The sequence below is a fragment of the Microcaecilia unicolor genome, chromosome 4, assembly GCF_901765095.1.
Source record: "Microcaecilia unicolor chromosome 4, aMicUni1.1, whole genome shotgun sequence".
Classification (NCBI taxonomy): Eukaryota; Metazoa; Chordata; class Amphibia; order Gymnophiona; family Siphonopidae; genus Microcaecilia; species Microcaecilia unicolor.
The window spans coordinates 63,819,179-63,833,964 of record NC_044034.1 but is presented as its reverse complement, the minus strand read 5'-3'; the positions used below and the strand labels follow the sequence as shown (position 1 = coordinate 63,833,964).

The window sequence follows — 14,786 nt, the reverse complement described above, 5'->3', positions numbered from 1 at the left end:
ACTAGAGCAAAATTCAGAAAAAAGAATGGGATAAACAGCTTGAGGCAAGAAAATGGAAATGAAGCACTGGGCAACCTATACAGCATGACAGTGGGAAAATGTGGGATATAAGTGAACAATAAATAAATAAATACAGCATGACAGTTAAAACCACCCTAAAAAACTGTATTACTTGGAAAGGCTGGACGAGCAACATGAGAGGATGCAAACTAGGTATTGGGTTCCACATGGAAATTTGTATGCACTAATACCCAAAGTGGAAAAATCACTTCAGAGAAGACTTGATGGGCCATTTTGGTCTTTATCTACCACTATTTACTATATTACTACGTTAATTCAGTTACTGTTTGTGTCTAATACAATTTGATCAAATATTTTGAAAATTATTGAATACAAAATTGAAATTTAAAATACTTAAAAACTGAAGTGATCTTAATAATAGAACTTGTTTGGATCATCTAAAACATAGGTGCCCAAATTAAAACAGGAACTGTGCAACTCATACAGTTTAGCATGGTGAGGACTTAAGTAAAATGTTTTTTTAAATCCATAAGCTGATTTATCTCCAATTTAATAACCTAGAAGTATACTATAGAAAACACTTACCTTTTAGACAAGTAGCACTCAAAAAGTTTAACAGGACATCTTGAGGGATTGGCTGTGTTTTCAATTTGTTCAAATACTGGTTCATCATCCTCATGCTTTCTTTTTCCCGTTGTAATTTTATCTTAAGAATAAAATAAATACATTTGACTATCTGACAAATAGTATTCTTAGTAGCATTATGTTAAGCTACAAAAAAACTGAATCATTCTGGAATAGTCACCATACCTTCGCCATCACTTCCACAAAGGGGAGACACTTGATATCGAAGACATGCTTTGTTTTCCTTTGTTAGAGGGTTTTTTTTCCACTGCCTAAAAACTGTACCGAAGGAAAGCCTCAAGTGCTGTTCTACTGTTCTCAAACCAAAATATTTAGTGTTGAAATAGAAGAGTGTAAAAAGAAGTGCTAATGGAGACTGGGATCCCAGCTGTTTTATTCTCCAAAGGTATTCTTCTTCAACTCGAGAAAATATTGAACCTTAAAAAACACAGATAAATGTATGACAAATGAGGAACAGAAAACTGAAAATCAATTAGTTTCTAAACTGTAAAGAATTTGAGTAAATTGTAGGAGTAAGCAGAAATGTATTTGATCAGAGCTTAAAAACGTACATGTGAAATTTGTGAAAACGTAACTGCTCATGCCTCAAGAACTGAGAGTTTCCTTTTAGGTAATTTTCAAATAATAAATTTTTGATTTAGGATTACTTGACAGAACCCTTGTCGCAAACTCTGGCAACAAAATTTCCATTACATAAGCATTTATTCTTACAACATTGAGACTTTTCATAGTTATAAAACAGCTAAGTCAATACATGTATTATGTTACTATGCTCATGTATGCTCATACATGTTTATCCACTCCTACCTTGCTGAGATAACATTTAACCATCTCTCTGACCTCCTGTGCACCTTTCTTTAAATTAGTTACCTTATTTTCTCTTACCGATCTATATGTTCCATCTTTGTTTATACCCTACACTGTCAATTAAAATGTTCTATTACGTATCATGTTGACAATGTAAATAGTATACTATGCCATACTTTGTATTATTTGAATATTTTTACTGCTGTAATTGTCTATTGCTCATTTTTGTATTATTCTCATTGTACATCGCCTTGAGTGAATTTCTTCAAAAAGGCAGTAAAATAAATCCTAATACATACTGTCAATTATGACTGTAAATGGCTTATGTCCACTGAAACGATGTACAGCCCCCCTGGTTAAATTTCTTCAAAAAGGGGTTAAATCTATCTCAAATATATAATAAAACAGATACCAACAGAAATATATCTATACTTGTACCTATCATATAAATGCATGTTATAATAACAGTATTTTGTGCTTTGGCATTATATATATATATATATTTCTCACCTCCACCTCCCGCCCTCAGCCACGCCCCATCTGGACATAATTCGCAACCCCAACGTTCAAATGAAGCCACTCAAGCTCCACCCACTTTCGTGAAGGGTTCGTGGATTCATGGTGGTGAAGCCTCTCCACTGCCCATACCTGTCTGGCACGCCCTCGCGTCGACCGTGATGACATCACAACCGACGTCATGACCGAACTGACGTAGGGAACAAACGGGTCATGAGGAGGTGGAGCCAGGACGCAAGTGGCGAATCCGGGGCATCGGAGGCATGAGAACAGTTCCCGGGCCCCGCTGCCGCAACACAAACAATGCCGAAGGGGTGAGTAGGGAGGGGGGGGGAGGGGGTTCGGGAGGAAAACCGCGCTAGCGCCTGTTTCATTTGCGCCAGAAACGGGCATGTTTTACTAGTATATAATATATGAAGGGTTCCCTCTCTGGAACAACTTGTTGGTATACTTTTTTAAATAAAGAATGAATAACCATACACTATAGCAAAACTTAAAAATCTGAACCATAGTTATCAGTCTTTGATGCTCAAGGTTGAATCTGGAGTCAAGTCTACCTACCTATTACATTTTTATTTTGTTATGGATGATGGTAGGCCTTCTCCTTTCACTATGGATTCACTGCACTGCTAATACCATCATCTCACTTTTTTGAAAAGCAAATACCATTGACGTATCATGGTGGTGCAATATGATGGCAGATAAAGAACCACTGGCCCAAGGTGGGTTTTCTTATGGATCTGCAGCACTTTGGTTACATGAACACAAAAATCCCCATTCTTTAACCACAAATGGTTTCTCCTGTGACTTTTACCCAACTTTTAAAACTGGTTCTTTAATTATCCCTTATATTTGTTCCAAACATGTTTGAATTATTTTACAGGACATACTTCTATTCCTAAATTCTGCTTCTCCCCTTTATTGGTTATTCCAGGTCTTATGTTTATGTTTCTTACAAGACTAATGCTTCAACCAACACCCAGGCACCTCCCTTTTCTTCTTATGTTTTGCAATAATCCAAACCAGTTACCCAAATCAGTGAGGATGTTCTCTGAAAAACCCAGCCTTCCCACATCAACTGATATTACAGTTATAACCCTAAATCCTATGGCTTAGGAGTATAAATGATCTGAATTGGAGTCTGATGGGCAGATGGTCGAAAGCCCAGCACTGTTCCAACCAGCGCTCTAAAAATAGCGCTGGAACAGCTATGATCAGAGATAATAGCATGCAAATTTAAGCATGCTATTATCTCTGATCATAGGGTAAAGTGTGGGTGGATTGTGCCTGAGCGCATTCTTCCACACTTGTTTGACAGGTCCAGGTTGTCAAAAGCCCAGACCTGTCAAACACAGGGGCTGGAGGTCCATCGGACCATCAGACCCCAAACAGCATGACCCTGGTGGCCTAGTACCCCAGGTCTAGACCTCCAGTCCCCCTGACACAAGTTTTTTTTTTTTGGGGGGGGGGGGGTGGGGGGGCTGGAGATCCGGTGGGTCTCCAGCCCCCCTAACCCCCCCCCCAGCATCCCCTTAAATAGAGCCATGGTGACCCAGTGGGCTGCGAGTCAAACCCCTCCCCAGGTTGGAGACCTGGTGGTTCTCCAACCCCCCTAACATCCCCTCAAACAGCCCTGGTGGCCCAGTGGGCCGTGAGTCAGCCCTCTTACTTTCGTTGGAGGAGGAAGGTGACCGCTCTTCTCTTTCATTGGCGTCGCCTCAAAAATGCCAGCACTCAGTCCTGCCTAGTGCATCCTGGTAAGTGCCGGGCGCAGCTTCACACCATATAAGGAAGAGGCTTCACACCTTTATATGGTGTGAACCCCTGCCGGGCACATCCCAGGATGCATTGGGCAGGGCTAGGTGCCATTTTCGAGGTGCCGCCGATGGAAGAGGAGCAAGGCCACCTCCAACAAAGGTAGGGAGTGGGGAAGAGGACCGCTAGACCACCAGGTCGGGGGGGGGGGGGGGGGGGTTGACTTGCGGCCTCATTGGGTCACCAGGGCTATTTGAGGGGATGCTGGAAGGGGGAGGGGGTTTAGGGGGGCAGGAGACCCACCGGATCTCCAGTCTCCCTGAACTTGCTTGGGGGGGGGGGGGGGGTCGGGTCAGAGTTCCTGCTCCTGCTGGGTGGGGAGGGGGGGTTGGGTCATCGCTGCTGCATTGGGGAGAATGGGGGGGGGGGGCTGCTAGCAAGCAAATGCATGCTGGACAGGGCTCACCATTCAGCCCTAATGCCAGCTCAGAGCTGGCATAGGGTTTGCCGCGGACAGCGCACCAATGTTTGGTGTGCTGCCCGCTGATCATTGGGGAGGAATACATTTAGCATGAATTGCAAGCTACTTGTACTAAGATCCCTGCTTTGTATGCATTTGCAAGCTAGTTGCATTCAGAGCCCACAAGCACGTTGTTTCACATGTCCATGGGCTCTGATCATGGGGTGGTGGCAACCTCAGGCGCTAGTATGGCGCTAACAGCCTCTAGCGCCTGCGTTTGCTTCTGATCATCGGCCCATGAGCTTTCATGTGAAAGCACAATTTTATAACCTCTCAGCTAACTTCAAAATGCATGGAAATTTCAGCTATGGAAACAGCATTTCTTGCAGTCCACTATCAGCTGGAGACCACAAAAGTACACGTGAGACTTGATGTCTGTAAAGGAAAGCACACATGCAACACAAAAACATAAGAACTTACCATCTGGAAGAATGCTTGGTTGCCAACGTCTCAATATTTTATTTAATTCTTGTCCAAACATCTGGTAACTTGGATCAATAAAAATATTGTCCTTTCTATTGCTTCCATGCAAGAACTGAAAAACAATTATATTGTACAATTCAATAAAATCAGTTTTCAAAAATCAATTACCCTTATACACAAAATAGCTTACAATTTCTTTGATGACTAATATGATGTTGAACATTTCTATAATATATTATGGTGGTGAAGTATAAATAAATCTGTTAAGATATTTACAATTCTCAGATTTGAGACATAGTTCAAATAGTTTATCTTCTCTTATTAAACTAAAAGTATTACAAATATTACTACATTTCAAAACTGCAACTTCAAAATCAGTTGCTTAAAAGGCAATACTGTTGGAATCCGTAATTATCAGAACACACCAACAGCTATAAATTCATTTATGATAAACAGGAGTGGTGCTTAAATGGCAGCTTCAGCAGTGGGGAAGTGAAGCCAATGCCAGACAGACTTCTACAGTCTGTGTCACATATATGCAAGACAGATCAGGATGGGCTAGAGTGGGTTTCTCGGCAACTCCAATAGCAGGGTGTAAGGGGTCTAAGCTCTTGCCGCTATAGCTATAATACAGAGCTTGGCTTGACAATCTCCTGCAAGAACAGAGCCCAATGCAGTGTGCATGTTGGCCTGAATTTGCTCAGCAGCAGGAACTTTTTTCCTGGACTACTTAGCTAATGCCATGGTTTCCCAATCGCTGTGTCCTGAACTTCTTGTGTAGGGACAAAGCTGATCTATCACAGACACCATGATGCCTGGATCTAAGAACTGCATCTTCAGTGACGTGAAATGGACATTCTTGAGGTTTCTGAGGTCCCAAGGTGCTTTACCCTATCTTCCAATATAAGACTTCTACTAGAATGCTATAAAAGGCCTCTCCTAAGACCAAACGGGAGCTGCTGGTGTTTTTATCTTACCTGAGCTATTTCAGGCTTCTACCAGCTATCCTCTCTATTGCTGCACCTCTGCGCTACTGACACATTCCAGGGCTGTTTGTCCAGCTGTTTGTCTGGTGAATCCAACTGTTTGTCTGGTGACCTGCACCAACATCATTGTTGGTTACCCTCATCTACATCCAGGTTGAATGCAGCTTTGTTATTGCTGACTGCAGGGCCTAAACCAGAGATTATTTTATTATGAATAATTTTCTCATAAGAAAATCTGTTTTTTTAAATTCCTTCCTGAGCTACCTCGCATTTGCACATAATTCTTAGTTAGTTGTGTTTTCACTTTTGGTTATTTACTTGCTTGTAATGAAGAATTCTGTTTTTATAAATGGCCTGTTTTCTTGCTTGTCAGTATAATTTAGGAGCTAAGAATTCAGAGCCGCATTACCCATCTTTTGGGCATGGGTGGGTGGCATAAGTGTACTGTTTATTATAGAGTGCTAACCAAAAATATGGAAAAATTAGTTAATTACCTAATAATTTTCTTTCCTTTAGTCCCAAAGGATCAGTCCAGACAAATGGGTTGTGACCATCTGCCAACAGGTAGAGATAGAGAACTCTAATGAGTTGTGCCTCTTAAGCTCCTGCACTTAACAACCAAGCTAGTATTCAATAAAACAGTAAGAGAGTGACTTACAGAGGAAATAAAGGGCAAAACTCGTGCCTTAGAAATAATGGAACCAGAACAATACAAACATCTGAAATTACATAGAACCCAGAAAAACCAAAACCATCACAGAAGGGCGGGCTCTGGACTGATCCTTTGGGACTAAAGGAAAGAAAATTATCAGGTAATTAACTAAATTTTCCTTAAATTACGTCCCACTGATCAGTCCAGACAGATGGGATTGTACAGAAGCAATCCTTAAGAGGGGAGGGACTGAGAGATCCTGCAGTGAGAACCTTGGCCCCAAAGGAAGCATCTGCTTGAGCAGATACATCCAAACAGTAATGCTCAACAAAGGAATAAGATGACCACATCGCTGACCAACAGATTCCCGCCAACAAAATTGCTCTAGACTCTGCCTAAGAAGTTGCCTAAGACCTGGTAGAATGAGCCCTGACGTGCATGGGAGCAGATCTACCTCTCAGAATGTAAGCCAAAGAAATAGCCTACTTAAGCGATCAAATCATTGTCGCTTTGGAGGCCGCCAGCAAACCTTTCCAGGGTCCCACAAAGAGGACAAAAAGATGATCAGACCATCTGAAATTGTTGGTAGCGGTAAGACAGCACATAAGGACATGCTTCACATCCAACAGTCGCAGGGAAGCGTATTCTGCAGAATAGGCCTTCCTGGAAAAAGAAGGAAGAAACCATCAAATTAACATAAAAAGGCGATTCAATCTTTGGCAAAAAGGATGGAGCTGTCCTTATGGAAACTCCTGAGTCAGAAAAGTGGAGAAAGGGGTCCCTGCAAGAGAGAGCTTGAAGCTCTTAAACTCTCCGTGCTGATAAAATGGCAACTAGAAATAATTTATTTGTTACATTTGTATAACACATTTTCCCACCTATTTGCAGGCTCAATGTGGCTTACATAGTAAAGGCAATTGCCAAGTCCGGTAGGGAACAAATACAATTAGATGTTAGGATGGAATAGGATAGATAAGATTCAGGCAACTTAGGGGGGTAGATGATAGGAGGGGTAAGATAATGTCCAATATGACAATATGATCTTTGGTGTTGATATGTTGCAGGGTTGAGGCATTTATGTTGGGTCGTTAGGGTACGCCTTTCCGAACAGGTGGGTCTTTAGTGATTTTCTGAATTGTAGATGGTTGGGGGGAAGGCCGACAGTCGCTCAAAAGCGCATGGTTCGGGAAAAGGTATCTTGCAAAGATACCTCACAAACAGGGAAGATAGGGTTTCTGGATAGTGAGGTTGCACAACAGACCGTGGTAGACCAGGTGCCCTTAAATACAACTAAAGATCAGACAAAAGATGTCAAATCAATAGTGTCAGGTACTAAGCATCATGCAAATAAGAACAACAAACATACTCTGAAATGTCTATATGCAAATGCTAGGAGTCTAAGAAATAAGATGGGAGAGTTGGAATATATTGCACTAAACGAAAAATTGGATATAATAGGCATTACTGAGACCTGGTGGAAGGAGGATAACCAGTGGGACACTGTCATACCGGGGTACAAAGTATATCGTAGTGATAGGGTGGACCGGACTGGAGGAGGGGTAGCACTGTATATTAACGAGAGCCTTGACTCAGATAGATTACAAATTCAGCAGGACACAAATCACACCTTTGAATCATTGTGGGTTGAAATTCCATGTATAAAAGGGAAAAAAAACGGTGATAGGAGTGTACTACCGTCCGCCTCGCCAGGATGAACAGGTAGACACAGAAATGATAAAAGAAATCAGAGACGCGAACAAAATGGCCAATGTGATAATAATGGGTGACTTCAATTATCCAAATATAGACTGGGTAAATGTAACATCGGGACACACTACAGAGATACAATTCCTTGATGAAATCAAGGACAGCTTTATGGAGCAACTGGTGCAGCAGCCGACGAGAGAAGGAAAAATTCTAGACTTGGGCCTTAGTGGAGCGCATGATCTGGTGAGGGACGTTATGGTACTGGGGCCGCTTGATAACAGTGACCATAATATGATCAGTTTTGATATCGACCTTGAAGTAACTGTACACAGAAAGTCAAATACGTTAGTGTTTAACTTTAAAAAAGGAGACTATGATAAAATGAGAAGAACGGTAAAAAAAAAACTTAGGGGGGCAACTGAGAGAGTAAAAACTGTACAACAGGCGTGGACGCTGTTCAAAAATACCATCCTGGAGGCCCAGGCCATACATATTCCGCGAATTAGAAAAGAAAGACGGAACTCCAAAAGACAGCCGGCCTGGTTGAAAAGTGAGGTGAAGGAAGCTATTAGGGCTAAAAGAAACGCCTTCAGAAAATGGAAGAAGGAACCGTCTGAAAATAACAAGAAGCAGCATAAGGAGTGTCAAAGCAAATGCAAGGCGCAGATAAAGAAGGCCAAGAGGGATTACGAAAAAAAGATAGCATTAGAGGCAAAAAAAACATAGTAAAATTTTTTTTCGGTATATTAAAAGCAGGAAGCCGGCAAAAGAATCGGTTGGGCCGCTGGATGACCGAGGGGTAAATGGGGCGATCAAGGAAGACAAAGACGTAGCGGAGAGACTGAATGAATTCTTTGCTTCGGTCTTCACAAAGGAAGATTTGGGTGGGATACCGGTGTCGGAAATGGTATTTCAAGCGGACGAGTCGGAGAAACTTACTGACTTCACGGTAAACCTGGAGGACGTAATGGGGCAGTTCGGCAAACTGAAGAGTAGCAAATCTCCTGGACCGGATGGTATTCATCCTAGAGTACTGATAGAACTGAAAAATGAGCTTGCGGAGCTACTGCTAGTGATATGCAACTTATCCTTAAAATCGAGCGTGGTACCGGAAGATTGGAGGGTGGCCAATGTAACGCCCATTTTTAAAATAGGCTCCAGGGGAGATCCGGGAAATTATAGACCGGTGAGTCTGACGTCGGTGCCGGGGAAAATGGTAGAGGCTATTATTAAAAACAAAATTACAGAGCACATCCGAGGACATGGATTACTGAGACCAAGTCAGCACGGCTTTTGTGTGGGGAAATCTTGCCTGACCAATTTACTTCAATTCTTTGAAGGAGTGAACAAACATGTGGACAAAGGGGAGTCGGTTGATATTGTGTATTTGGATTTTCAAAAGGCGTTTGACAAGGTACCTCATGAAAGGCTACAGAGGAAATTGGAGGGTCATGGGATAGGAGGAAATGTCCTATTGTGGATTAAAAACTGGTTGAAGGATAGGAAACAGAGAGTGGGGTTAAATGGGCAGTATTCACAATGGAGAAGGGTAGTTAGTGGGGTTCCTCAGGGGTCTGTGCTAGGACCGCTGCTTTTTAATACATTTATAAATGATTTAGAGATGGGAGTAACTAGCGAGGTAATTAAATTTGCTTATGACACAAAGTTATTCAAAGTCGTTAACTCGCGACAGGATTGTGAAAAATTACAAGAGGACCTTACGAGACTGGGAGACTGGGCGGCTAAATGGCAGATGACGTTTAATGTGAGCAAGTGCAAGGTGATGCATGTGGGACAAAAGAACCCGAATTATAGCTACGTCATGCAAGGTTCCACGTTAGGAGTTACGGACCAAGAAAGGGATCTGGGTGTCGTCGTCGATAACACACTGAAACCTTCTGCTCAGTGTGCTGCTGCGGCTAGGAAAGCGAATAGAATGTTGGGTATTATTAGGAAAGGTATGGAAAACAGGTGTGGAATCGGAGGTAGGGTATTATTATGGATTAAGAACTGGTTGAAAGATAGGAAGCAGAGAGTAGGATTGCGTGGCCAGTATTCTCAGTGGAGGAGGGTAGTTAGTGGGGTCCCGCAGGGGTCTGTGCTGGGTCCGTTGCTTTTTAATGTATTTATAAATGACCTAGAGATGGGAATAACTAGTGAGGTAATTAAATTCGCCGATGACACAAAATTATTCAGGGTCGTCAAGTCGCAGGAGGAATGTGAACGATTACAGGAGGACCTTGCGAGACTGGGAGAATGGGCGTGCAAGTGGCAGATGAAGTTCAATGTTGACAAGTGCAAAGTGATGCATGTGGGTAAGAGGAACCCGAATTATAGCTACGTCTTGCAAGGTTCCGCGTTAGGAGTTACGGATCAAGAAAGGGATCTGGGTGTCGTCGTCGATGATACGCTGAAACCTTCTGCTCAGTGTGCTGCTGCGGCTAGGAAAGCGAATAGAATGTTGGGTGTTATTAGGAAGGGTATGGAGTCCAGGTGTGCGGATGTTATAATGCCGTTGTATCGCTCCATGGTGCGACCGCACCTGGAGTATTGTGTTCAGTACTGGTCTCCGTATCTCAAAAAAGATATAGTAGAATTGGAAAAGGTACAGCGAAGGGCGACGAAAATGATAGTGGGGATGGGACGACTTTCCTATGAAGAGAGGCTGAGAAGGCTAGGGCTTTTCAGCTTGGAGAAGAGACGGCTGAGGGGAGATATGATAGAAGTGTATAAAATAATGAGTGGAATGGATCGGGTGGATGTGAAGCGACTGTTCACGCTATCCAAAAATACTAGGACTAGAGGGCATGAGTTGAAGCTACAGTGTGGTAAATTTAAAACGAATCGGAGAAAATTTTTCTTCACCCAACGTGTAATTAGACTCTGGAATTCGTTGCCGGAGAACGTGGTACGGGCGGTTAGCTAGACGGAGTTTAAAAAGGGGTTAGATAGATTCCTAAAGGACAAGTCCATAGACCGCTATTAAATGGACTTGGAAAAATTCCGCATTTTTAGGTATAACTTGTCTGGAATGTTTTTACGTTTGGGGAGCGTGCCAGGTGCCCTTGACCTGGATTGGCCACTGTCGGTGACAGGATGCTGGGCTAGATGGACCTTTGGTCTTTCCCAGTATGGCACTACTTATGTACTTATGGATGTTATAATGCCGTTGTATCGCTCCATGGTGCGACCGCACCTTGAGTATTGTGTTCAATTCTGGTCGCCGCATCTCAAGAAAGATATAGTAGAATTGGAAAAGGTGCAGCGAAGGGCGACTAAAATGATAGCGGGGATGGGACGACTTCCCTATGAAGAAAGACTAAGGAGGCTAGGGCTATTCAGCTTAGAGAAGAGACGGCTGAGGGGAGACATGATAGAGGTATATAAAATAATGAGTGGAGTGGTGGAACAGGTGGATGTGAAGCGTCTGTTCACGCTTTCCAAAAATACTAGGACTAGGGGGCATGCGATTAAACTACAGTGTAGTAAATTTAAAACAAATCGGAGAAAATTTTTCTTCACCCGTGTAATTAGACTCTGGAATTCATTGCCGGAAAATGTGGTGAAGGCGGTTAGCTTAGCAGAATTTAAAAAGGGGTTGGACGGTTTCCTAAAGGACAAGTCCATAAACCGCTACTAAACGGACTTGGAAAAATCCAAAATCCCAGGAATAACATTATAGAATGTTTGTACGTTTGGGAAGCTTGCCAGGTGCCCTTGGCCTGGATTGGCCGCTGTCGTGGACAAGATGCTGGGCTCGATGGACCCTTGGTCTTTTCCCAGTATGGCATTACTTATGTACTTATGTAGACTGTTTTCACAGCTTGTGCCAGTGCATTCCACAGTCGTGTACTTATGTAGGAAAAGTTGGACGCATAGGTTGTTTTGTATTTAAGTCCTTTGCAATTTGGGTAGTGGAGATTCAGATAAGTCCGTGATGAACTGGTTCGTTTTTTTTTTTTTAATATCTTTATTAACGCCAGATAAGAAGTTTACAGTACATAGGGTCTGTAAAATCCATAAACATTGTACAACATAATGGTACTCATATACTTTCAGTAACCGTTTACAGAATAATCGATACCCCAAGAAAAGATAAATAAAGCTGCCTTCCTTCTGGCTTTTCTATTTGGTAATGTAACCCCCCCCCCCCAACCCCCCTCCTCCTCCCTCTCTTCGTGCCCCCCTCTCTCTCCAGGTACCCCCCGTAAAGGACTAATAGATCTAAGAAATTTCAATGGGGGGTCCAGCCCCTGTATCATATAATAAAGAATATGTTTTCCAGATGTCACGATACGCCTTGTGTCTACCAGAGGAGGTCAACAAATATTGCAACTCTACCCATGCTGCCATCTCCTTCATCAGTTGGTGCCAATTTTGATTTGATGGCGGCGATGGCTCTGCCTAAAACTGCAGGATGCATTTTTTAACCAAAAGGGACGCCAGAAGGACAAACTTACATTGCGCCTCTGATAAACCCTCTTCTCTTAGCTGGTCTACCTCACCCATTAACAGTGCTTGAAATGTCCACTCAAACGATCTCTCTATGTCTTTCTCCATGACTTCCACAGAGTGGGTCCATAATTCTGCCAAGGCCGGGCATTCCATAAAGGAGTGGAGAAATATGCCTATCCCTCCATGACATTTTGCACACCCTTCATCTTCCCACAGCCCCATCTCCTTCCCCCGCTGTCGGGTGATGTACACCCTATGGAGTATACGGAATTGGATATTTTGCAGTGCTGCATTAGGAGTGATCCCTGGAATGTTCTCAAATGCCTCCCCCAGGCGCTCCTGCATTATCCTCTCTCTCAAGATGTCACTCCACAATGAACTGGTTCTATTTCTAGTAGGGAGATCAATCAGGTCAGACATGTAACCTGGTACTTCACCAAAGATCTTGTGGACCAGGGTGCAGGTTTTGAAGGTGATGCGTTCTCTGATCGGAAGCCAGTGCAATTTTATACGGAGTGGTGTGGCACTTTGGAATCGTGTTTTACCAAATATCAACCTGGCTGCTGTGTTTTAGGCTGTCTGGAGTTTCTTTGTGAGTTGTTCTGTACATCCTGCATAGATACCATTGCAGTAGTCAGAGTGGCTTAGTACCATTGATTGAATTAGTTTGCTGAATACTTCCCTCGGGAAAAAAGATTTTACACGTTTAAGTTTCCACATTGAATGAAACATTTTCTTTACAGTGGCATTTACCTGTGTCTCAAGTGTAAGATTGCGGTCAATTGTGACACCAAGTATTTTGAGACTGTCTGAAATGGTGAGGGTATTATCTGAGGTGATTAAAGTTGTGGGTTTATAATCTGTATAATTATGGTACAGCCAGAGACCCCCCCACTGGAATGGTGGCGGGCCCAGTCATAGAGCTCAGGCTATTACAGACCTTGGCCAAGTCAGAAAATCTGATGGCTGACATAACTGGGAGCTTACTGGAAAAGTATGGCCTAGTTGTTAGCACAGATAGAGACGCTTAGGAAATGACCTAAATGACTTAAATTGAAAAGTTAGGTCAAGGAAAAAAATGAAACAAAATGGAAGATTAGAGAATTAAAATGGAAACTATCAGTTGCAAAGTGGACTTTTCTCTAATCTAAGTTAGAAAAACAAGTTGAGAAACGAATGCGTCATGCCAGGTGCAAGGAAATGATTGAGAAAAAGGGGTGTCAACTTTCCAATTAAGCAAGATTGTGGTCAGCTAGCTCAGGATAAACAACTTAACATGGTAGCTTATGGGCCCCATTACTTAGAATGGAGATATGAGAATATATAAGGTGGGTAGATTTGGGCGTGCCAGAAGACCTTTTGACTTGCTACACGAAGTGCTGTCCGACTGGCCACCCATCTACTTGTATTCCTGATCCTGCTGTATTGTTGTGGTAAGCTATAATAAAGGTAATTATCCTTATAGCCTCTCCTCTCACTCCATTCTATAGAATGTCTAGAGAATTAAATAAACTTCTGGTTAAAATGCTTGGTAAGAACACACATATGCTAGTGGACATTAGAAATGAGTCAGATACGCGCTGGCACTTTATAGATGGCAGCCCTGTGAGGAACCTCTCCGGTGTATGGCTAGTTTGCCAACCCACCACAGAGGGTCTTCGTGGGTCTAACAAACCCTAAATTAAAACAGTGGTGACCCTGACGTGATTCGAACACGCAGCCTTATGCTGGGATGAAAGGATAAGGCAATGTGTTTTTTCAGTGTTCAGCTTCAGTTGAAATGAGTTTGCCCACGAGTCCATGGTGTTCAAACCACACTTGATGTCGTTGGTGATTTCTGATACTAATGCCTTTAAAGTAAGACCTTTGATAGCTCCTGAACAAAGGGGCTCAAAGGGGGCAGACTGAAGAGCTTTAAGAACCACACTAAGGACAAATATTGCGGAGAGGGAGACACAGATGACTGACTTCCTTGAGGAATCGCACTATATCAGGGTGAGTAGCCAATGAGACATTCTGCATCTTGCCTCTATGACACGCCAATGCTGCCACCTTAACCTTGAGCGAATTGAGAGCAAAGTTTTTTTTTTTAAATTCTTCCTGAAGGATAAAATCTGAGATAAGGAAGCACAAAATGGATAAGCACTACTTTGTGAAGCCCAGCTCTCAAAAGTTCTCCACACTAGCTTAAGAAATGGACCACTTTTGGGCTTGAAGTAAGGTAGTAGTAACACCATCCATGTAACCCTTCTTCCTCAATCGTGCCCTCTCAAGAGCCAGGCCAAAAGACCAAACTGGG

At 42.7% G+C, this 14,786-nt stretch overlaps 1 protein-coding gene across 1 annotated transcript in view; it reads right to left on the bottom strand.

Annotated features, from left to right (window-relative positions):
- Positions 1 to 14,786, bottom strand: part of ZMYM2 (zinc finger MYM-type containing 2) — a 552,630-nt gene that overhangs the window by 29,483 nt on the left and 508,361 nt on the right. The window contains exons 23-25 of the mRNA XM_030202393.1: positions 4,685 to 4,799; positions 832 to 1,083; positions 607 to 727 (exon numbers count right to left, since the gene is read on the bottom strand). Coding sequence (XP_030058253.1) covers positions 607 to 727; positions 832 to 1,083; positions 4,685 to 4,799 — 488 coding nt within the window. The remainder of the gene's footprint in view (positions 1 to 606; positions 728 to 831; positions 1,084 to 4,684; positions 4,800 to 14,786) is intronic.